Raw genomic sequence first — 25039 nt, forward strand, 5'->3', positions numbered from 1 at the left:
GTGTACTCAAACAGAATATTTCCACTCAATTGAAAAATATGCCTGTCCTATATAGGGTAATATCAGTACTGATAATGAAGATGTGTGTGTATTTATTTATAAGTTATATCTGCACGTAAAAGGCAACTGGAATCTAATGAAGTGTGTGCATCCTCCACTCATTCATTAGCTTTTCATGCATACCTACCTTCTCTTAAAGGGACGTGGTGACTCAGTGGGTTAGGACACTGAGCCTGTCGATCAGAAGGTCGGCAGTTTGGTGGTCAAATCCTGAGTACTGCGTAACAGAGTGAGCGCCTGTTACTTGTCCCAGCTTCTGCCAACCTAGCAGTTCAAAAGCACATAAAAATGCAAGTAGAAAAATAGGGACCACTATGGTGGGAAGGTAACAGCGTTCCATGTGCCACATGACCACGGAGACGTCCTCGGACAAGCGCTGGCTCTTCGGCTTTGAAATGGAGATGAGCACCAGCCCCTAGAGTCAGAAACGACTAGCACGCATGTGCAGGGGAACCTTTACCTTCTCTTAAGATCAGAATGAAGAATAGGCTTGATCCATACTGTAACCTGGTGTGACTTTCAGTGAATAAGCCTTAGTCTCTCATACTTTATCATTCATTGGTTGATAATTCTGGCAATCAGAACTTGTGAATGGAAAGGGAAGTATACATCTGACTCTCCAACTTGCACATTGTACCTCAGCACAGCTTAACAATACACCAGAACCAAGCCTATATCTTTTTTAGAATGTGTGAAAGCAGTTTGTATAGTTTGTTCATGCTGCTTGCTTTCATTCCACACTGACCTCTGATAAAATATTTGAATGCAATGATAGGCAAAAGAAATATATTCATCACACCTTATAACAGAGTTATTCATCACACCTTATAACACCTTATAACACAGTTCTTTCAATTCTTTTAAAATATTTTTTGTATTCTCATCATATATGTTTATTCAGTCTAGAAGCAGAAACAATCACTAATATTTTACTATTGCCAATAATGTATTATTATCATCAGGGAAAGATTCTAAATGTAGCTGCCATAGGTTAATCATTTTAAATTCACAAATAAATATATATATGATTGCAACCATAATATAAATTAATAAAATTGGTGCAGTTAATAATATTGCATAATGTAACTATTACTTTGTACAAATTAATGTAAGTAATATGTATTATTGCCTGCCTAAGGTAAATGAACATGCTATGCAGATTATGTCAACTAATAATGGCATTTTCTTTTTACACATAGGGTGATTCAGGAATTGAAGGTCCAATTGGACATCCTGGACCTAAGGTAAATAATTTTGGGTCTCACTTTTAAGCATTTATTCTTCTGCTTAGAACTTGACCAAGTAAGAGAGTTGAGAAAGAGTTCCAGAGAGAGGGGGGGTGAGAGAGAGGAGAGAGAGAGAGAGAGAAAGAAAGATTTTCATCTTGGTATTAACCAGTAATCATTAGAGCTACAGAAAGCAAATTTATTGTGATTCTCAAAATAGGACAGATAATTAACTCAAGAAAAATTAAGCAGATGTCATGTTCTGATAATTGAATGGTTGTTGGGCTGATGAAATATCCATTCTTTTATCCTGTTCAATACTTTAAAAATTCCTGAATTAGTAACAATTAGTTCATCCTAGGTTTTATAGACTGAGAGGAAGAAGATGTGGAACTCCCCTCCCAATAACACTGATGAAAGACATGAACTATGTCCCCAAAAGCACCAGTTGAGAGAAATAATGGTTGATAGAAAGAAGATGAAAAGTTGTGTGAATTCAGTAGAGAAATTAGAAGAGATTTTCTGAGCACTGAAGTAAAAAATGGAAGTGTGAAAACCTGGTGGAAGTCAGGTGGGAACCATTTACAAAGCATGACTCTACCACAATAACTGATGGCCTGTAGAAGCAGCCTTAAGTGTATGGTCTAAGCCAAGGCTTTTCAACTGGTATTACACATACCACCGGTGGTACTTTGCCACATGGCAGGTGGTATGTGACTGTCCTAGAGAAGTTTAGCAAGGGAGGGGTATGAGCTGAAGTGACCCAAGCCTGAGGGAGAGGCAACTGCAGCTGCAGGACTGTCTGGGCTCATCAGAATCCCAGGAGCTGGCAGGGCTCAAGCTGATTGGCTCCAGCTGATTGGTGCTTATGGAAGCAGCGCGGAGCTGGAGGTGAACTGGAGAAAAAGTGGGGGAGAAGAGGAGAGGTTATAAAAGGAGGTGGTTTGGGCGGGAAAGGGGAAAAAAAGACAACAGGGAAAGAGAAGGAGAGCTCAGCAGGCAGGGAAGAAACAGGGACAGGGAAGAAGCAGCAGCTCTTGCTGGAAGAAAAGATCCCCTGGTTCGTTTTCTCCAGCCAGGAGAATGCAATCAGTGCTGACGAAATGTCAGCAGATGAGCATGTCAGAAAGGAGGTGGATGAAATTTAATTCTGGGTCAGCTGGCAGCTTGATTGGGTTACCATAAGGATTTTTGTACAGTTTTTACAGAGTTTTGTAATTCAGAGGCTCCGTTTGTGTGCTTTGGTTATTGGAATATTTTAGTCTGTATTTTAGGCTAGCAATGAGTCCAAAGTGTTGACTTCTGTAGGTTTAATCCCTTTAAACAAATGTAATTAGTTTTACCCCCTTATCTTGAGTCTGTCTATGGCTTTTAGAAAGTTTTCTTTAATTTAAGGCTAGAACTTTTTGCAATTGCCAGAGCCTTTCAGTCACGGATTGCAACATTGTGACACGTGACACACCTGAGGCAGCTTAAAGAAAAAAATCCCGGAGTTTATGTGTTTATTTATTTTGTGAGCCTTTCTTGCTTTGTACTTGATTCCTGTGTCTTTAAGGGTACAGGGAAGGGATTTGGGGAAGGTGGGGTACATTCTTACTACACTGGAAGTAGAGCTCAGAAGGGAAAGAGAAAGAAGAGCCAACCAGCTAGCTCTGAGGTCTACAAACTTAGCAACTTTAAGACCTGTGGACTTCAACTCCCAGAATTCCTCAACCAGCCATGAAGGCTGAGGAATTCTGGGAGTTTAAGTCCACAAGTCTTAAAAGTGCCAAGTTTGAAGACCCCTGAGCTAGCTGGTAGTGGTACATATTAATAAACATGGATAAATTCATCATACATTTGTCAGTGCAAAGGGAAAGTGATTCAGCAAAGAAGCAGCCGCTGAAGAAATTAAAACTGGTACTTTTTTTCCTTTTTTCTACAGTTGGTAATATTTTATTGGATTATAGAATAAAATACAAAAGCAAATAGTAGGACACAGTGGGGAGGAAAAAGAGAGGAAAAGTCTGGGGGAAAGGGGGAAAAGAATAGACTTCCTCTGTTGCAGTAGAAGGAAAATTAACATTGAACCTCAACTTTTTACTTTTCCATAATATTATAAACTAGCCATTTCTATAACAACAAATGAATCTAATCAGTAAAACCCAAAATCCCCCCCCCCCTTTTGTTTCCAGTCATCAAGGTTTTGACACCTTGCTAAGCACTGGTGGTACTCAAATATTGTCATGTCCTAAAAGTGGTACAATCTGTGAAAAGGTTGAAAAGCCCTGGTCTAAGCTAGGGACCAAACAGAAGGACAGGACATAGGAGAAGATAGATTGAGGCAAGTTGGGAGAGCATGAATTCCAAACTAATCATTTACCTAAATATATTTGTTTAAATCAACTAATTAACAAATCTATGTCAGTTCACTGTAGTCATAATAGCATATTAGAAATAAGACTATACTACATCCACAAACACTAATTGAAAGTACTTTTTGTTTCTTTTCCAGGGTATTCCTGGTCTAAAAGGAGAAAAGGTAAGGTGGTTTTACACATTCAGAAAACTTTGGGAAGTGTGCTTTATAATTGGAATGCTTTATTTAGTATAATTCTTCATCTCAAGGAGAGACCCGAGCAATGGGTTCCCTGTCACCTTTCCTGGAAATGGAGGCAAAGGGCCTTCGCCTGCATGCAGAACCTGCAATCCTGGGCTGGGCTGAAACAAGCTCCTGGAATGCCAGAAACATCTGCCACTAGGACAGTGCAATGGTTTGGATTGGGAAGCAGAAATATATTCTCTAGCACAACTCTTTCAACCCAAAGCAGTTTTTTCTGGGTTGGGCTATCACTGGGTTGCACTATAGGCCTCCTAGGAAAAGAGGTAGCTACTGAAGGAGTGGCAGAGAGGTGCTTTGAGGATTCCCCCCACATGCCTGAAGCACTTTTGGTTTACATATTGGAGGCATCATTCAGTCCTAATCACTACCAAATAAGCAGTGCTCCTCTGTTTTACCAAAATGCCCTTAGTCAAACTGCAGTTGTGTTTTGATTTTAATATTGTCTGGCTGATTGCTGGGATGTTATTTATGTTATCATTTGTGACTTGCTTATTGTAAGCCACCTTGGTAAAATTTCTAACCCTAAATAATTTCTTTTTCACCCAACTGGCCAGGCAGGGCTTAACATTGCAATTAAAGTCTTATGGTAGATATAGGAGTGGAGAAGACCTTTCACGTAATTTGTTCTAGGTTAATATTTAGTGACACAGAATTATTTCACTCTATCCCAAATAATTTCTTAACTAGCTGCCATACTGTTGTGGCTGTTTTTAAAGGAAGCATCTTGTTTTCTTATATCCTTTGTAGGGAGAGTTTGGAGCAGATGGACGAAAGGTAAGATTTGACAGAGGAACATAAGGCATTATTTCAGTGTTGGTCCTATGGAAAAAGCTGTCTCTAATGCTTTTGGTCTTGATTTCAGGGAGCTAGTGGTATCTTTGGAAGAAATGGCACTGATGGACAGAAGGTAATGTCAGCAATATAGCACTATAATGTCAATCTTTTGTTCACATTGATAAAATGCCTTTTTAAAGGAAAATATAGGCTTTAATTAGTTAGTTTTTCCTTTCGTTTTGTAACTGCATGTTCATTGCTTGTTGGCAAGTTCTTCAGTCTCATTCCTGAAGTACTCTAATACCCACATCCTCATTTCATTTAATTTAATTGGAGGAAAATAACTATTTAATTTACAGAGAGTGTAATTTGACCTGTGTGAAGATTTGTCAGTACCATGTTGTATATTTATTTATTTATTTATTTATTTAAATTTTTATACCGCCCTTCTCCCGAAGGACTCAGGGCGGTGAACAGGGCATATCTTAAAACTACAAAAGTACAAAAGTTAAAAAAAGAATTAAATTATTGCCCACAATAAAAACAATAAAAATATATATAAATATTAAAACCCTAAGTAATTCCCCATCAGGCCAGGCCAGCTTGTTCAAATAAATGGGTCTTTAACCCGCGCCGGAAGGAGCGGAGATCCGGTGCCATCCGGAGCTCAACCGGCAGCTGATCCAAAAAGCCGGAGCGCCCACAGAGAAGGCCCTCCCCCTGGGGGCCACCAGCCGACATTCTCTGACTGGAGGCACCCTGAGGAGGCCCTCTCTGTGGGAACGCACAGGGATATTGATCCTGAATAGTTGAGATTCATCTAAAATTAGTGGAGCCCCTATGAGTTATCACCTTATCACCCACAACTTCCTTAGTGTTATTGCTCTTCTTTTGGTTTTTGGCCTGTGATCATTTGCTGCTACTTTAAATCAAAGTAGGACAATTCATGGAAAACAAGCCTTAGGCAACTCCCCAGCCTTACTTTTTGCAGTTCACCAGGATAACACCATTAACATTCAGTGGAAAAATGACAAGTTCTATTACAATGATTTAAAAAATAACAAAAAAAACTTAAAAATGAATTAAGATTTAAAATAAACATTTTAGACTTCATTCCTAGGACGATGAAAAAAATAGAAATGATGATATAAGATCTCCTGCCATGGGCAGGAGGTTAGACTAGAAGACCTGCAAGGCCCCTCTTCAGCCCTGTGATTCTATTCTGTTCTATTCATTCTGAAATGCAGCTCATCCCTCAATCTCTCTTTTCCCAGTTCATTCACTAAAGAGGCCCTGAATTGCTGGTGTGGGGAGCTGAATCTTTTAAGAAGAAATTTAGGTACCTTTGTGGTTCCTCCACCTGATCCCTGTTTAATGTTGCTCACAATCTCTCCCTTTATATCTAATGCTTTCAGGGCAAGATGGGGCGGATTGGACCTCCTGGCTGTAAGGGTGACCCAGGCGAAAGGGTAGGAGTGCTTTCTGTATCATGGCAACTCTTTTTTCATATTCTTACAAAATTTATGCAAAGGAGATTATTATATTCAAAATGTCTTGGGAATTTTATGGATGATAAAAAATATTCACTTTTTCATAAAAATGTACCTTGAAAATAAATTAAATAAATGGCATTGGTTTGTTTATCAATAAAACAATGAAAACCTGAAACAAGAAGGTGACTTTTATTTACAAATTCTGCACAGCTCCTAAAGGTGAATAATAAAGTACAGTAATGCAAAGTGTTCTGAAAGTGCAAGATAGATGGAGTATGCAAGCAAATTAGTCAATAAATTAATAGGAGAAAAATTAAAAAAGACTGACCAATAGGAATCCTTTAGGAAAAATGATTCAGTAATGTTTAATACACCATGGATATATAGTTAGCTTATGCTTCTTTTCAGTTGCCTGTAATCATTCAATCATAATCCTGTAACATCCACCAACAATCATATCTCTCTATACAACACACTTAGTCACATTAGTTGAACTGCTTCTACCACAGCAGTGCAAATTCAAGTATGTATCCAGGGGTGGGATTCAATTTGTCTTCTCTTTTTACAGGCAATATGTACATTTACTTGGTTTTTACATGATTTGATAATATTTTTTACCTTTTGCTTTAGTATTAGCTGACTGGGACATGTTTAGAATGTTGCAGATTACAAATATAGTAAAAATAACACAACAATAAGTATTACATATCGACACCACTGGTATGTGACCTAACACCAGAATGGTAGGCAGTATTAGCAATTGCTGGATCTTAAGTCTGCCCTGGTCCAAGGTCACAAATATTACCATTTTTTCCATTTCTACTCTAGAGCAACGATCAATTGTTAGTGTGTTCAGTTCTTAGCATTCTTTCTAAGTTCAGAATGTGATTTACATCATTATACTGAATAGAAACTGTGAATTGCGTTAAAGTTAATAAAACTTGTTAAACTTTCCCAGACCTTTTGTATGGAAGGCACTGGAACTAGCTTTAGTTTGGAAAGTGAAAAGTTTAACATAGTTTTGGTTTTTGGAAGAACTGATATGTGAGCAAAGCCACCACGGTTACTATTATACTGGATTCCTTCCTCAGCATTCAGATTTGCACCATATAAAGTTGTGAGAAGGGTGAAATCTACCTCTAAATATCTGTGCAGAGTCTTTTTACATTTCTTTCTAATATACTGCCACCAAATAATTCCATTTAGATCTTATCTGAATTCTCTCAGATGCATTCTAAAACACCATCTATTTAAGACAAGGGGGAAAAAATAAGCACCAGGATGGATATCATGAGATGTTTTCACCATTATGATATCTACAATCACAGAACACTTTTCTATTATTTACATTGTACTTTTCTAAATGAAATGACTTCTGACTAAGTCCCCCCCCCCCCGCTCTTTCTTTTAGGGTCCTGATGGCTACCCAGGAAGCCCTGGTGATCAAGGTCCACCAGGAGAGGAAGGGATAAAGGTCTGTACCATTCCATACTGGCAGAGATTAAAGGCAGCATGACATAGTCAGGAAGAGTAAATTCAAACGAAAACAGTACATTAATCAGGCTGATTTCTCAGTTGAAAGTTTCTCAATGTATTAAGTTTAGAAAAAGGATAGTAAAAGGAATTGAGCATGGTAGAGATTTGTTTTTAAAAAAGACTTTTTAGAACTTTGGGTTACAAAGTAGGAAAGCAAAATTAAGTTGCTCTTCACTCCAGGAATTCTAGGGCTCTGCTAAGGTTTGAAATGGACCTCCAAAAGGTGCTTCTCAAAGTGTGGGAATACCAGTGGTCTGTTTGCAGCCTCTTAAAGGAGCCCTGCCCTTTTCTTTGATTGCCGCGCACCTTCAGAGGGCAAGCATGGTGAGAAGACAGGCAGCTTCTCTGCAGTGTCACAAAGTAATTGCAAGCTTGCTCTGTTCAATTGATTTTACCTTTAGAATGAAACAAATATTATAATGAGTTTTGATTTATAAAAGGAGCTAGAAATTCTGAAAATTAAGTTAAGGAAGATGCTGCTGTCTGTAGGAAGAGAACTAAGAGCCATTTAGAGAACCTTTTTCTTGTGTGTCACTTTCCATTTCCCAGTTGCTCATTTTTCCCATGGGTGAGCTGTTACTTGGGAATTCAAATCGAGCTTAATGTCAGGCTTGTTCCAATGTGAGCATTTAGGAAAGAAAGACCCTCAACTTTGTGGTTGAAGTGAAAGGTTCACTTTTACTAAAGTCAAGCATTTACAGCATAAGCAAAGCTGGATCTGAATATTCCTGCTCAAAGCCTGCAGTTTTCCCACTTCCCTGGCCTTTCCCCCTTGACCATCCATCAGTGTCTAATAGTATTCACTTTGGCTGTTTGGGGAACACCTCTTTGGCACCTCTTTGGTGGGGTTTTGCATTTATTCTCATGCTCCATCCTTCATCAGCTGGTTCATTCCAGATCAACACCTCTGGTTCTTGTCATTCTCCCCCTTCCTCCCTCTTCCTACTCCTTATTTCCCCAATCTCCTCTCCTCCCCGCATTTTATGACAGGATGCCAGCAAAGCAGGGTATGCTGAAGATGGCAGACCTGACAGTGGGGGATGATTTAAAAGGAGAAAAGACACTGAATTCCTCCATCCCGATACAATCACTGCTATTAAATTACATTTAAAATGAGTCATTTCTTTATATCTCTTCCATGACTATCAGAATGGGATACAACTTGCTTTAGGAGGGCCTAATCTAAAGCTTGCATGACTAGAAATTGGGAAAAGCTGCTTTAGATGCTTCTCGATGCTTCTCGATGCTTAGGAAATGGGCAAGAGAAATAAAATAGGCCTTCACTAAGCATCTGTAATGAATTCCTTGAGGGTGGCATGGACCAAGGCACAAAGTATGGTTGATTTTTTTTCCTATCAGAGAATGTTTTATTGCACAAAATTAAGTTTTCCAGTATCTGAATATGGAAGAGGAATCCTAGCCTGGCTGATCCGAGTTCCTTGACAGTTGCCCCTTTCCTCACCAGCTCTTCCCAGTTGGTGCTCCTTTGCCTGCAACTGGATCTCTGAATCTGGTCTCTCCCATGTCCCATGCCAGTCTCTTCTGCTCCTCTCTTCCATCTAATTTCTGGCTCAACTTCCCTTCTCTCCACACTTTCAATCTCCTTCTCAGCTTCCACCATACATCCTGCTGGGTGTGACCATAACCTAGTCTGTTCGGGACTAATTTCATTCTGATTCCAGTATGTGTGTATGCATGCATGCATATGTAACTAAAGCAATGATAACTGTAACAGCTGTAACTGTAACAACTATAATTAAATTGTAACTTACATGCATTGTTTACTACATCTTGTTTCAGGGAGATCCTGGCTGGCCTGGCAGACATGGACCACCCGGTCCCACTGGAGAACCCGGGAGCTCTGTGTGTAACTCAGTGACTTTTCTGAAATAATTTAATTCCTTGAACATCAGAGCCACATACTGACTGTAATGCATCAGTAGCATGATTTCAAAATGTGGATATGGTGTATCTGTTTTTTTATAGCAACTAAAAAAAATTAGGAAAATAGGGACCTTGGTTAGACTGAGCTAAACTTAAAAACTAAACTCCTCTAGTAAGCCCCCAAATGTTAAGGGGAATATTCATTTATATTTATATTTGGGGACAACTACTTGTTGGAAGTATGATTGAGATAAAGTACCTAAGAGAGTACCGTATGTGCTTTCCAAACTGCAAAATCCAAGGTTTTCTACAACATTTGCACTCCCTCTAGTACAAATTTCACAATCCAGGCTATTGATTGAACTCTCTAATGTTGTGCCTGAAACTATCTGTAAGCAGATGGTCTGAAGGTAAGCGTTTTCCAGCAACTCTTTTCTTGGAGAGACTTTTTCCTCCTACCCACTGTTTTCAGAACTGTATTTAGCAGAACTAAAAAGAAAAAAGGAAAAAAAACTGGCTAAAGAAACCCAGATTAGACCCCTTAAAATTTGGTCCCTCCATCCTAATGATAATTAATTACTGATTTGTATTACAAGAGAAAGGAAACAAATTTGCAAAACCCTAACATTTGGAAGTGTGGTTCAATGTGATCAAATCAGATAATCCTCTGGAACAGTACCTTTTGTTGTCTGAATGCCTTTTTAATGGGTTTTGTTTCTATTGTTTTTCTTTTATTTTCAAAGGGACCAAAAGGATACAAAGGAGAACCTGGTCTTCCTGGCCTCAAGGGAAGTCCAGGCATCAAAGGACTTGGGGGACCCACAGGAGAAGTTGTAAGACCGTTGATGCTTTCTAGCTTTGCTTTTTTCTATGCTTTTCAAAAGCGGGTTCATTACAAGTCTTCAAAGACACCCAGAAGGGCAGTACTTCAGAGCTGCATGCAGTATTTAGATGCAGGTGCCAGACTTTGGGGGTAAATTTTCTTTATATAATACCTTGTGAAACAATTCATTGCAGCAATCATTATATGAAGATTTGGAGCTTCCAATTTCTTTCTTTTTATCACATTCAAATGTCATCATGTAAAAATGTACTATAGTGATCTTTAATTTTCTGCCTTAATATTTAAATTTTAATAAAACGTCTTCCCTTGGCAATATTAGTGGATGGAATGCACAGAAGAAACAAATAAGAATTGTTTTAATTTTAAAATAAATACATCGTCTTCTTCCTATGTGAAAACCGATCCACCAAAAGCTATATTAAATGCAGAAATCTTAATCTTGAAAGGTCTTCATTTTGCTCTAGTTCATTGATAATCAAATGATTTTATTTGGCCTTCTTTTCCTGGTAGTATCTTCATGTCTTAAAATAGAGTAAGTACTCTTTGTGTAGTTGTTTAGCATTTCAGTGAAGTAATCCACATTTGGAGTTTGATTTTTTTAAAAATAATTTTACTCTGTTTTGCTCAGGGTCGTCGTGGTGATCCTGGGGACATAGGAAAACCTGGAAATCAAGGATCCAAGGGGGAAAAAGTAAGTACTGTGTTTCCCCCAAATAAAATCTACTCTGAAAATAAACCCTAGCTTGATTTTGGGGAGTGGGCCTAATATAAGCCCTACCCCAAATATAAGCCCTATTCAAGCTACGGTGGGGGGTGGGGGTGTGAAGCTACCTCACATGCCCTGCAACCATTGCAGCCAGGCTGCCCATGCCCCAACATTTGCCTCACCTTGCTGACTCACGTCTTCTGCGGCCACTTGCCACCACTTGAACACATGCATCACCCCCAGTGTCCATTTCACCATCAGAGGCCTTCAGGAAATGTCTTTGCAGCTGAGAATGGAGCTCCAGATTGACACATGGAGTGCCCCCAGCCTCCATTTCACCATCAGAGGCCTTCTTGAAAGGCCTTTGCAGCTGAGAACCAAGCTCCGGATTAAGGCATGTGGCGCCTAAAGGCCCCTGATGGCGAAATGGAGGCTGGGGGCAATGCACATAAGTGGTGGTGAGCGACCGCAGAAGTGAGCCAGCTGGGTGGGGCTGTTGGTGCCTCTTCCACAATGTGAGACCATGGAAAAGACACCCTCCAAAAATAAGACCTGGTGCCTCATTTGGAGGGGGGGAAAAGACAAGGTCTTATTTTCGGGGAAACACGGTATCACTAAGTGTCCAAAACAACAGATATAAATCTTTTCAACCCTAGTGCTTACAAAAAACACTTGGGAAAGGGAACGATACATGTAGATTTCCAATGGAAATGAATAAGCTATAAAAAGAACAAAAGTATGTCTGAGAAAAGTTTTTTCTTACTTCCTAAAGAGACTTGCTTGATTCCCAGTCCTTGCTGGGACTCCAGCTGGGACTACAGAAAGATAAAGGGAGCTGTTAGTTATGAGGTTCTTTTGCCTTTATTAATTTCCCAGGACATGTTGGTGAATTTTATTACTTAGCTGGAGTTCTTAACATGGTGCTTATAGACTTCATTCAGTTCACCATTGTATTTCATTTCATTTCATTTCATTTCATTTCATTTCATTTCATTAAATTTATATGCCGCCCTTCTCCCTGAGGACTCAGGGCGGCTCACAGCAATAAAAATTAAAAAACATAGAGTACAAAATTAAAAAGAGAATTAAACAATAAATACAAAATTACAAAACAATTTAACCCAGTAAAAGCCTAATTAAAAATCGTAGTCAGTCCAGGCCCGCTTGTTGGAACAACCACGTCTTCAGGTCACGGCGGAAGGACCGAAGGTCAGGGGCCGTCCGCAGCTCTAGAGGCAACTCATTCCAGAGGGTCGGTGCGCCCACAGAGAAGGCTCTCCCCCTGGGGGTCACCAGCCGGCATTGCCTGGCTGACAGAACCCTGAGGAGGTTGACTCTGTGGGAGCAAACCGGGCGATGGGAGGTTGACAATGGCAGCAGGTGGTCTCGTAAGTACCCCAGGCCTAAGCCATGCAGGGTTTTAAAGGTTATTACCAGCACCTTGAATCGCACTCGGAGGGTAACCAGAAGCCAATGCAGCTCGCGCAGGAGTGGTGTAACATGGGAGTACCAAGATACTCCCATAAGCACCCACGCAGCCGCATTTTGTACCAGTTGAAGCCTGCCTGCCTGCCTGATTTGCCTTTTAAAATTAACAAAATAATATTTGGAAAGTGACATTCTGCAAAGCAAATTTCCAGCCTCCAGAATTATCTGAGTTCCATGAGCATTCTTTGAAAATAACAATGCAGCATGGTGGCAGCTAATCAGCAAAGCAAGCTGAGAAGGATAGATAAGGAAAAGCCAATGGGGGACAGAAGAAAGATGGCATCTCTCTCCTTTTGGCAAATCAGCATTTTATACTTGGCCGTGCCCATTATATCTTCTGAAAGATTTAAATATATCAATTGACTCAAACCTAGGAGACAACTTTCTCTCCCCAAAAGTAGAGAAGGGAACTAGGGGTTCAGCCATATTGGACTTAATTCTCCCTAACAGAGATGAAAAGATAGAAGGTGTTGAAACCACAGGAACCTTGGTGGGGAGTTATCATGCAATATTGGAATTCAACATTATGCAAGCACAAGCAATAAAACACAGTCAAACTAGAGTCTTGGACTTTAAGAGAGTTAATTTCAACAAACTTAGAGAGGGCTTGGGAAGGATTCCATGGATGAGAATCTACAAGGGGAACATAATTAAAGAGGCTTGGGAAATTTTGAAAAGAGAGATTATAAAAGCCCAGTCTAGCACAATACCAACAAAGAAGAAAAATAACATCTCTCAAAAGAAACCAGTATGGCTGCATAAAGAACTCTCTGATAAATTAAAAGACAAATATAAAAAGTGGAAAGAGGGGCACATAACTAAGGCAGAATATCAGCAAATAGCCGGAGCCTACAAAGATGAAGTGAGGAAATCTAAGGCTCAAAATGAACTAAGGCTTTCAACAAAAGTCAAAAATAACAAAAAAAAACTTTTTCCAACATTTAAAAAACAAGAAAAAAGTTAAGGAAATGATTGGTCCACTAGTGGGAGAAATTGGCAAGAATAGGGCAAAAGCAGAACTACTCAACTTGGTTTTTTTGCATCCGTATTTACACAAAGGGAGAAAACAGTCCAACCTATCAAAAACAGTACCATAAAAACAGATTAGAAACACAAGTTAAGATAGGCAAGAAAATGGTAACTGAGCACCTGTCCACCCTAGATGAGTTCAAATCACCAGGACCAGATGGACTACACACCAAGGTTCTGAAGGAACTGGCAGATGTCATCTCAGAACCATTGAACTATATCTTTCAAAGATCCTGGAGCACTGGGGAACTACCAGAGGACTGGAAAAGAGCTAATGTAGTTCCCATCTCCAAAAAAGAGGGAAAATGGATCCAGGAAATTATGGACCTATCAGCCTGACCTCCATACCTGGAAAGATCTTGAAAAGATAATCAAGCAATGAATCAGCAAACACCTAGAGGCAAACAAAGTCATTACAAAAAGCTAACATGGGTTGTCAAAAACAGATCATGCCAGACAAATCTTATTGCATTCTTTGACCAGGTGACAAAATTAGTGGACCAGAGGAATGCTGTGGATATAATTTACTTAGACTTCAGTAAGGCATTTGATAAAGTAGGCCACAACCTACTACTTGATAAGATAGAAAAATGTGGGTTAGACAACATCAGCACCAGATGGATTCATAACTGGCTGACCAGCCATATTCAGCATGTGGTCCTCAATGTAACTGCATCTACATGGAGGGAAGTGTGTAGTGGGGTGCCCCAGGGCTCTGTTCTGGACCCAGTGCTCTTCAACATCTTCATCAATGGTTTGGATGAGGGGATAGATGGAGAACTCATCAAATTTTCAGGCAACACCAAACTGGCAGGAATAGCCAACACTTCAGAAGATAGGCTTAAGATACAGAAGGATCTTGACAGACTTGAACATTGGGCACTATCTAACAAAATGGAATTCAGTGGTGAAAAAAGTAAGGTTCTACATTTAGGCAAGAAAAACCAAATGCACAGGTATAGTATAGGTGGTACCTTGCCCAGTAGTAGCAACTGTGAGAGGGATCTTGGAGACCTAGTGGACAATCACTTAAATATGAGCCAGCAGTGTGCTGCACCTGCCAAAAAAGCCAACAGCCTGCATTAATAAAGGGATAGAATCAAAATCATGTGAAGTGTTAATAGCACTTTACAAAGCCTTGGTAAGGCACACTTGAAATACTGCATCCAGTTTTGGTCACCACGATGTAAAAAAGATGTTGAGACACTAGAAAGAATACAGAAAAGAGCAACAAAAATGATTAGGAGACTGGAGGTTGCTGGAATTGGGTTTGTCTAGTTTAATGAAGAGAAGGATGAGGGGTGACATGATAGCAGTGTTCCAATATCTTAGGGGCTGCCACAAAGAAGAGGGAGTCAAGCTATTTTCCAAAGCACCTGAAGGCAGGACAAGAAGCAACAGATGGAAACTAACCAAAGAGAGAAGCAACCTAGAACTAAGGAGAAATTTCTTGACAGTTAGAACAATTAACCAATGGAACAACCTGCCTCCAGAAGTGGTGAATGCTCCAACACTGGAAGTTTTTAAGAAATGACAGCCATTTGTCTGAAATGGTATAGGGTTTCCTGCCTGAGCAGGGGGTTGGACTAGTTTACCTCCAAGATTCCTTCCAACTTATTATTAATTATTATTATTATTATTATTATTGTTATTATTGTTGTTGTTGTTGTTGTTGTTTTGTTGTTTGTAAGACCTTTTTAGGATTTTGACTTTATCTTTAGTTATGTTTACCTTTTGTTTTGGGGTAATAAACAGATTTAGAGATCAATAAGAAAGTATTGGAATATTAATCCAGGTCCCCAATGTTTAAATATTAAATGTATGGATGTCTTGCTGGAGTTTTCTCTCATATGTCCAGTTATTAGTCATAGAAAGCTAGAATAAAGTTGAAAGCAATAACTAATATGAACTATTTCTTTATTCATAGGGAGATCCTGGTTCTGAGGGACAAAGGGGTCTACCAGGAGAAGTTGGAGAGAAAGGAAGAAATGTATGATGGAATGATAAATATCAGTAAATGCGCCTCCCATTTAGACTTCTTTAGCCACTATTTTAAAAATGTATTGAAAAATCGTTCACTATTATTATTATGGATATTTACATATTATTGGTTTACATATATTACTAGAATTTGTGAGACTGCTAAAATATCCTGGCAAAATGGCACTTTACTATGTTAAATTTAAGCAACTGTGATGCACCATTCCTGACAGAAGAAAAGAAAGATGGTACGGTAGGGGAAGAGGAACAAGAAGCCCAGTCCCGCTGTTAATTATATTACTTAATAGAGTTGATGGGAACAGAACTCTAGGTTTCTCTTGATAATTTTTGTCCTCTAAAAATTATCTGGATAACTTTTAATTTATAATTGTCTGGATAACTTTTGTGTTCTAAAAATTGTCCTCTATAGTTTCTTCACTGTGGTTGGGTTTCACCTCCAAAATCATGCCTCCTTGTCCATACAACCTTCTGAGACTGAGACTACTTTCTAACTGTATTAATGTTTAATATTTCAATTTTGAGGCATACACACACACACACATACATATACATATACATACATACATACATATACACACACATATATATACATATATACACACATATACATATATATATATATACATACATATATATATACATACATACATATATATACATACATACATACATATACATACACACACACATACACATACACATACACACATATATATACATATACATGTGAGGGATGCGGTGGCTCAGTGGGTTAGGACACTGAGCTTGTCGATCAGAAGGTCGGCAGTTTGGCGGGTCGAATCCTGAGTGCCCCGTAGCAGAGTGAGCGCCTGTTACTCGTCCCAGCTTCTGCCAACCTAGCAGTTCAAAAGCATGTAAAAATGCAAGTAGAAAAATAGGGACCACTATGGTGGGAAGGTAACAGCGTTCCGTGCACCTTTGGCGTCTAGTCATGCTGGCCACATGACCACGGAGACGTCCTCGGACAAGTGCTGGCTCTTCGGCTTTGAAACGGAGATGAGCACCGGCCCCTAGAGTTGAAAACGACTAGCACATATGTGCGGGGGAACCTTTACCTTTACCTTTATACATATTCATATACACATATACCTACACACACACACACACACACACATATATGTGTTTGTGTGTGTGTATATCAAGGAACCTCATAATCAAGAACACATCTTTCATAGTGTACATTTAAAGAAATATAGTCTAAGACTGCAAAGGTATCTAATAGAAATTGTTCCTCTTTATTTGTTGTTGCAGTGAAATTTTTTTTGGCCATTTCTGCAGCATGAGATTCTAAGCCTCTGGTGCAACACAAAGTTTGAAGTATAATACAGCAGGAAAATTGAATTCTGATGAACAATAAATGTTTCTGTTTCCTTGTTTTGCAATAATCATTAATTTAATATTATAAGGATTGACTGTCAGTTGCTTGTCAACATATGGTTGAATGAGTTCTGGCTTGATAGGCTTGAACTGTGAAATCAGTTATAGCTAAAACAAGATTGATAAGCAAAATATTTCTGTGATATTCTAATATAGGTAGTCCTTGATTTAGAACCGTTCATTTAGTGGCCATTCAAAGTTACAGCAGCACAGAAAACAATGAATTATGATCAGTTTTCAACTTACGACCATTATAGCGTTCCCATGGTCATGTGATCAAAATTCAGTATTTATGACAGTTGCACCATCCCGGGATCAGACGATCACCATTTGTAACCTTCCAGTTGGTTTCCAACATGCAAAGTCAATGGGGAAATCTAGACTCATTTAACAACCACATGATTCACTTAACTGCAGTGATTCACTTAACATTCACTGTGGCAAAAAAGATTGTAAAGTGGGACACAACTCACTTAACAACTGTCTTGCTTAGTAACAGAAATGTGGCGCTTCATTGTGGTTGTAAGGACTACCTACTGTATATATAATACAATAAATAGGCTCATTTCCACATGTTATGACTTAGGATGGCCTTACTCTCTAGGAGAGGTTCTATATGTCTACAGTATCTGAAGTGAGGGATAGCTCTGACTGTTCATTTCACATTTTGTTTCACAGGGAGATCAAGGACCACCAGGCCAGCGTGGTCCACCAGGTCCTGTGGGCGAAAAAGGAAACCCTGTAAGTTTATCTAAGCACATTTACAGGATACAGCCATTAACTTACTCCCCTATGTTGTTGCTTTCCAAGGAGCAACAAAGTAAGAAAATAATACATTTTTCCCTGTGCAAACCATTTCAGTCAAGAATAAAACTCTTATTCTTTGCTTCTTGATAGAGATTTCACTTGTCCAGTTCTCCCTATTTGTCCAGCTCAGTGTTACTATGGTTCTGGATTTGAGTATAATTTTTAATTATGACAATAAATATTATAATAAGGAATGATGCACATAGCAAATGATTGAAAAAAGAGAGAAAAGTTCAATGGTTAGGCCAGGGATTTTAGCATGAGATTTGACACTGCACTGACTGCACTGACAAAGTGCAGTCTCTAAATGGACAAAGTGCCTGAAAATGTAGAGTGGCTTCATCTCAATTCTTTTGCCTGTCATGGATTGGCAGAGAGCAGATGGAAGGAAAAACGACTGGCTATATATGAAAAAAGGGACGCGGTGGCTCAGTGGGTTAGGACGCTGAGCTTGTCAAGCAGAAGGTCGGCAGTTTGGCGGGTTGAATCCTGAGTACCATGTAACAGAGTGAGCGCCTGTTACTTGTCCCAGCTTCTGCCAACCTAGCAGTTCAAAAGCACGTAAAAATGCAAGTAGAAAAATAGGGACCACTACGGTGGGAAGGTAACAGCGTTCCATGCGCCTTTGGCGTCTAGTCATGCTGGCCACATGACCACGGAGACATCCTTGGACAAGGGTTTGCTCTTCGGCTTTGAAACGGAGATGAGCACTGGCCCCTAGAATTGGAAACGACTAGCACGCATGTGCAGGGGAACCTTTACCTTTACCTTATATATGAAAAAGTTAATATAGAGAGCCCCTTGTAAAGGGAGGAAAGGATGTTGATCATGGGATCCTAAATGCTACACCTGATCATTCATCTCTATATTCCATCTCTTTGATTTCTCCCCACTTCCTGTTTGCAGGGCTCAGCTGGAGATCCTGGGAGGGAAGGTGAAAGGGGTGACATGGGGCCTAAAGGACCCAAGGTAAGACCTGTATCTACCAGAAACACACTTAGGTTTGCTCTGTTTTTTTATAATATTAACTTGATTAAATCAGCTAAAGACAGCCTTATTTTAAGACTGCCTATGGTCAAGAATGTCTTTCTCATTCTGCATGTCTTTCTTGAAAATTCAGATTCATAGCATTCTTAGTAAGTTGTTGATTATCTTTGAGTCAGTATTTCTTGTCAACTAAACTGGGTTCTTCTATGCTGCTTGCTCATTAAAGGCCTATTAAACCTAAAAGGAAAGTCAGTTTGATGTAATGATTGAAGGTAGAACCAGGAGACTGTGAATTCTAGTTCTATCTTAGGCATGAAATCATCTGAGTGGTTTGGGGCAATCATTCTCTCCTACCCTTCAGAATGAGAAGCCTAGGAAGAAGGAGGCAATAGCAAAAAACCTTCCAAAAAACCTTGCCAAAAAAACTGCAGGGACTTTTCCAGACAGTTGTCAGGAGTTAGTGCTGACTTAAAGATGCATGTGAATGCACATATATGCCCACATGCACAAACACACACACAAACAAACAAATTAATTGTTTTTTAATGGCGGTCATGAACAGAATTTTAATTTGTGTTGTTTTTTTATAAATTTTGGTGAGGATGGGTAGATAATGTACACTTAAAAATAAATTAAAATATATCAATATTAACTATGATTTCTAAAATATTAATGTTGATAAACATAAAGTTGGTTAGATTTTATACTTCTTATTGAGGTTTTTTGAGATTATACCTAGTAAGAAATGTTGTGATTACATTTTGAATTTAAGTTTTCTGCATTGTACTATGCATATCTTTTCAGTAATTTTGATATATTTTTTTAAGTGTCTATCCCTTTTGGTAATTTTTTTCTTCTGTTTCCTGGCATTTCCATCATTTATTATTGTATTGTTTCTCTATCATGGAGTTTATTGATACAGTTGTATACCATCTGTAAAACATATGATACTAATTTTCTTTCAGATTATAAAAGAAAACTTTATGGAATTGGTGATTTTATGGATGTTGTGATATAATAACTCCATGTCAGCTGTCCAGAAGCATTAGAGTTAGTGGCATATAAATAATTGTCATATATAAATAATAAGAGCTAAGCTCAATTGTCATACAGATTAGCAACAAGCAAACTTCTGGAGTCATATATGAAATGTTTGAATTGTGTGTTAATTTTCTTGTTTTAATCATAGGGTGATAGGGGAAGACCTGGCTTAAGTGTTCCTGGTCCCAGGGGACCCCGGGTATGTTTTTATGACATGACATATTTATATTAATTGCTTAATATGAAAAGACTTCCCAGAACAAAGCAGAAGCACCATTAGAAAAGTTCATTTTTAATCCTTCCAAGAAGAGCAGTTTCCTGGCTGGTTTAGAAACTAAAAATCTCCCTTTCTCTGGAAAGGCAGTCATTTACACTCACAACCTTCTCTTTTGAACTTCTCAGAATGATCCTGCAACCAAGCAGGAGACTGACTGACAGTTTAAGGGAATGCTGCCAAATTTAAAGCTGTAAAAACAATGTCCTTGCAAGGCATTTTTATTGTGAAATAGAAAAACACAAGCAAGCCCTTATCCATTTCTTAACATTTACTAAAACAAACAGAGTCCCCCACCCCTCCTTGCTGCCACCCAATACTTTCTAAATAAATGAGTCGCTTCTTCCCATCTCTTTTTCTCACATCATGGACAAGTAAAGTTGAACAAGCTGGCCTGGTCTGACGGGATGGGGTTGGGTTTTTATAAATAGTTTTAATTTTAATATGTATTAATTATTATGGGCATAATGGTTTAATTGTTTTTTAATTTTTGTATTCTGTTTTTTATTATGTATTGCCCTGTTCACTGCCCTGAGTCCTTCGGGAGAAGGGCGGTATACAAATTAAATTATTAAATTAAATTAAATTAAAGTAAATGAGCTGAAAAATACTTCAGGCCACCCCACTGACTGTATTGCTGAAAGATTGGGTTGCCCAGTTACAGAACAACTGGCCAGTGGTGAGAAAAGTTATCGATGAAGCTAGAGGAGCATACAAAAAACAGGCTGATAAAAGGGCATCAAGCCAAAGGACTTTAAGTTGGGCGACAGTCTATCTCTCTACCAAATTCCTACAATCTAGGCAAATGTCAAAAAAAAATTGGGACCAAAATATATTGGTCCTTTCCCCATCAAGAGGATTATTAACCCAGTAACTGTAGAACTTGAGCTGCCAAAAATGCTCAGATGTATACAATCAGTATATCATTGTAGTCTACTGAAGCCAGATATCACATCTCCCTTGCATCCCGAATTACAATCACCTCCCGATGCCATTATGATCGAGGGACATCAGTACTTTGAAGTCAAAGTCATTTTGGACTCTCACATACATCGGGGGGGGGGGTCAGTATTTGGTAGTCTGAAAACTCTTTTCCCCCCTCAGAAACTGAATGGGTCGACTCCCAACATGTTAAAGCCCCAAACTGCTTTAAAAATTCCATGACCGATACCCAGATAAGCTGCACTGAACTGTTTGCTAATTGAGAATTTTTGTGTATTTCTCCCTCCCCCCTCTTTTTTCTTCTTCTGCAAGACTAATGTCCCTGTCAAGGGGGGCATAATGTCAGCTCTGCCTCTCTCACAGGCATCCTGCCAACAAAAGAAGGGGGAGGTTGAAAGGGGAAAGAAGGGGAGAAGAAGGAAAGGAGGAAAGATGAAAGGGCAATAAAGCTTTGTGTGTACATGATAGGAAATCGGGAGTGGGGGGGGAAGGCTGGTGAGAAAGATCAGAGCAGCTGGATTCTGGATCCAGCATCCCATGGCCAGGCAACCTGAGAAATAAGCAGATTACCTCCAAACATCTCAGAGTTCTCAAAACATCTTGGTGAGCTCCGTTTGGCTGGAAACTGCCTGATCATGGGGGGAGGGATAGGATGGAGGGGCAAACCTACACCTTATTTTCATATCCAGCGAGTGCAGGGATTTCAGAGCTGGCTTGACTTTACTGCAACCATCACTCTTAGCAACAGAACCCTTTGCTTTAATCAAATGGAGTCAAAAGCATTTCTTTCCTAGGGGATCTGATTAGGGCAGGTCTGACAGGTACATTATATGTTATGTGAACCAAGCCAATTGTGATTTATGCAATGATTATTAACTGTGATTTAATGTGTTATGATGGATTCAGTTTTTTGGAATGTTGTTCATCAGATATTCTTTTTTGAAACCAAGGGAAATTGATTGATTCCCTTGGCCTTCCAAAAATTATGTTTGTCTGTCAATGAATTTAATTAATTTATTGATCACCATATGAAATTTTATACTTGCTTATATTTGAACAAACCTATGGCAAGACAAAATGAAAATTGAGACACTTTTCTCTCTTTCTAGGGTGACAAAGGTGAAAAGGGTCAGCCAGGCCCAGAGGTACTGTATACCTATGTACTTGCTTTTGCTAATAAATTGGACATTAGGTGATATCCTATTATTTTCCTTCACTTGTTGAGGAACTGATCCTTGAAGCAGCTAGGAGAACTGGCAGGAGGAATGTATAGGTGGCATCCATAGTGGAGTTGTTCTGGGGTCTCTTGAGATGCCAGTAGGATAAAAAATGAGTCACAAGATTAATACCAGTGTTTCTCAACTCAGCAACTTTAAGAGGTGTGGACTTCACTTTTCAGAAATCATCCCCTGCTGAGATATTCTTCCCATGAAATTCTTTTTATTCCCATTTTGCTTCTGAAGGAATAATAGAGGAGAATGTAGTATTGATGGAAAAAATAGTGAGCTATAGAGGAAAATACAAAACAATCTCTTCTTTATACCATTTTTGAGATAGGGTGCAAGAGGTGACCTTGGTCCAAAAGGACTTAGAGGGAAAAAAGGAGAGCCAGGCGATGATGTAAGTAGACTCTTAATCTTACATTCTCTAAACTGTTTAACAACTTTAACCATTTGAAGGGTAATTTAAGATTCTCATTTAAAAAGCATTTCCTGTGTGCTCTTCCACTGCATTTTGGGTTATCATGGATTTAGATAATGATACACTGATCTTTCTTAATAGTAAATTTATGTCTTTTATAAACTTACAGCTTCTTTCATAGGCTTTAAATTATACTGTTGCCCATGTAATCTTAAGAATTAGAACATCTCTTACATTTTGTATATAATTGAATATACACAATTATAATAATTGTAATGTAGATAATATGCATATCATATACTTATGACAAGGAGATTTAAACCAGGGGTCCCCAACCCCCAGTCCATAGACTGGTACTGGGCCACAGCATGCCAGAAACTGGTCTGCGCAAACAAGCAAAGCCCCATCTGCGGGATGCAGACAGTACATGAAACCTTGCCCCCTCTGGTCTGCAGAAAAACCTCTCTCCACAGAACCAGTCCCTGGTGCTCAAAAGGTTGGGGACCTCTGATTTAAACACCAAAGAGCTTGTGGTTCCAGATTTCTCAGGCCTGTGATTAAAATACAGATGTGAAGTTTACTATATGAGATTCTGGGGTACCATGCATGTTTCCTGCAATGGTAATAGTATCTGAAGCATGTTGAATTTTCTCAGCATTCTTTAATGAATCATAGGTAGAACCTCAAAAACCTAATTTAAATGTTGTACTGGTTGGGACCTGTTCCCCTCTTGGTTCCATTTCTGCTTCTGGCTGAAATGATCTTACATGGATTTTTAAAAAGACTGCAAATGATGTCTCTCTGTCTCTGTCTCTCTGTCTCTCTCTGTCTCTCTCTCTGTGAAAAAGAGAGAGAGAGAAGGAGGGAAGGGTCAGGGAGAGAGATGACTATATACTGTACTCAGAGCGTTATAAATCCCCTCTTTGAAACAATTATCTGTCTCCAAAGATCTGTCATTCATTTTCTGTACTCTTCAGTAAAACCTTCTGCATTCACTGCCTTTAACTACATTACTCTGTCCTTCTAGGGACATGTCGGCCTTCCAGGTCCACCTGGACCCAGAGGATCAGATGGTGAATCTGGACCCGAGGTATTGTAATTGTGCATCCGGTTGGACATTATTGCATGGCTCACTTCCCTTGGGGGCGGCATTTGAAAAACAGGAGGCAAAAGAAGTGACTACCTTGACTCCCCCAGTAATGTGCTTTTGTCCCTAGGATGGGAAGAAAGCATGTCACTTTCTAAGCCACTGCCCTGACAACAGTCCATTTACCTCATCTCTGCAGAGAGATTGGCAATGATGTTGCCAGCACCACAAGTTACATCCATTACTTTCTGTAGGCTGAAAAAAGCAGGCTGGGTGGAGGAGTCCTTTTTCCTTTAATTTAACGCTTACCTCAGGAACACTAAGCTTAAAGGGAGAAGGAAAATTACAATTACAGTTAGAATTTTTTTATTGGCCAAGTGGAGGGATTTCTTGGAGAGCATGTTTTGTGCTCAGCCCCTCCCCCATTTCCTTGTCCTTTGTACACAATGGTTGCATTAGAAGCACTCTGTCATGCCTGTCATATTTCTGTCATTCTATTCCTGTTTATATATAATTTATTCCTAAGAACCACTTTTTGGCTCTTTCAAAACACCTTCAGTCCCTCAATCAGAACCATCTCATTACTCTTATATCTGCCACTGCTCCTCATTCAGTCCTTTGTGATAAATAATCAATTCAGTGAGACTTTTAAATCTATTTGTTTGCTATGTGTATATGGAAATAAATTTATGTTTAAACCACTTGTTCAAAACAAATATTTTCCTAAGTCAGCAACTGTCACACCATTCGCAATCATTCTTAAGTCTCTGAATGATACATTTTTATACGTTCCATGACACATTTTCTATGCTCTCCTGCCTTGATTCTACTTACCACTTGTGTCGCCTAATAGAATAATTTTTCCCCTTGGGTTTTTCTGGAACTTTTTTATTTCCTGCCAAAGAGGCAGCAAGTATAAACTTGTAGAGTGAGGAGAAATAATGACTAGTGATATCAGTGTTTTTCATTTATAAATGGCTACTAACCACCCATGCCATCAACCCATCAGGACTGGGCTTATTGCAGTTTCTTCCTTCAGAATTTTACTTATTTATTTATTCATTTTCTATAGCCACTAATCTCAGACAAGTGACTGTTGATCCTGCCAGGCTCTTTCTTATTTAAAGCAACACTTATATTTCCAAATGCTAGTGAATATTAAAAATATATTGCAAGTGGATATATTACTTTTCTTACATCCTGAAATCTCAAAAATGTG

The 25039-nt window shown here is 39.0% G+C and overlaps 1 protein-coding gene across 1 annotated transcript in view; it reads left to right on the top strand.

Annotated features, from left to right (window-relative positions):
- The window catches only part of COL6A2 (collagen type VI alpha 2 chain), a 57185-nt gene that overhangs the window by 14331 nt on the left and 17815 nt on the right, over positions 1-25039 (top strand). The window contains exons 7-22 of the mRNA XM_083350759.1: positions 1260-1304; positions 3781-3807; positions 4636-4662; positions 4751-4795; positions 6078-6131; positions 7567-7629; positions 9492-9554; positions 10319-10408; positions 11048-11110; positions 15570-15632; positions 17720-17782; positions 18755-18817; positions 20025-20075; positions 22202-22237; positions 22650-22712; positions 23761-23823. Coding sequence (XP_083206885.1) covers positions 1260-1304; positions 3781-3807; positions 4636-4662; positions 4751-4795; positions 6078-6131; positions 7567-7629; positions 9492-9554; positions 10319-10408; positions 11048-11110; positions 15570-15632; positions 17720-17782; positions 18755-18817; positions 20025-20075; positions 22202-22237; positions 22650-22712; positions 23761-23823 — 879 coding nt within the window. The remainder of the gene's footprint in view (positions 1-1259; positions 1305-3780; positions 3808-4635; positions 4663-4750; positions 4796-6077; positions 6132-7566; positions 7630-9491; positions 9555-10318; positions 10409-11047; positions 11111-15569; positions 15633-17719; positions 17783-18754; positions 18818-20024; positions 20076-22201; positions 22238-22649; positions 22713-23760; positions 23824-25039) is intronic.

This window comes from Vipera ursinii, assembly GCF_947247035.1.
Source record: "Vipera ursinii genome assembly, chromosome: 1".
In the NCBI taxonomy this organism is placed as follows: Eukaryota; Metazoa; Chordata; class Lepidosauria; order Squamata; family Viperidae; genus Vipera; species Vipera ursinii.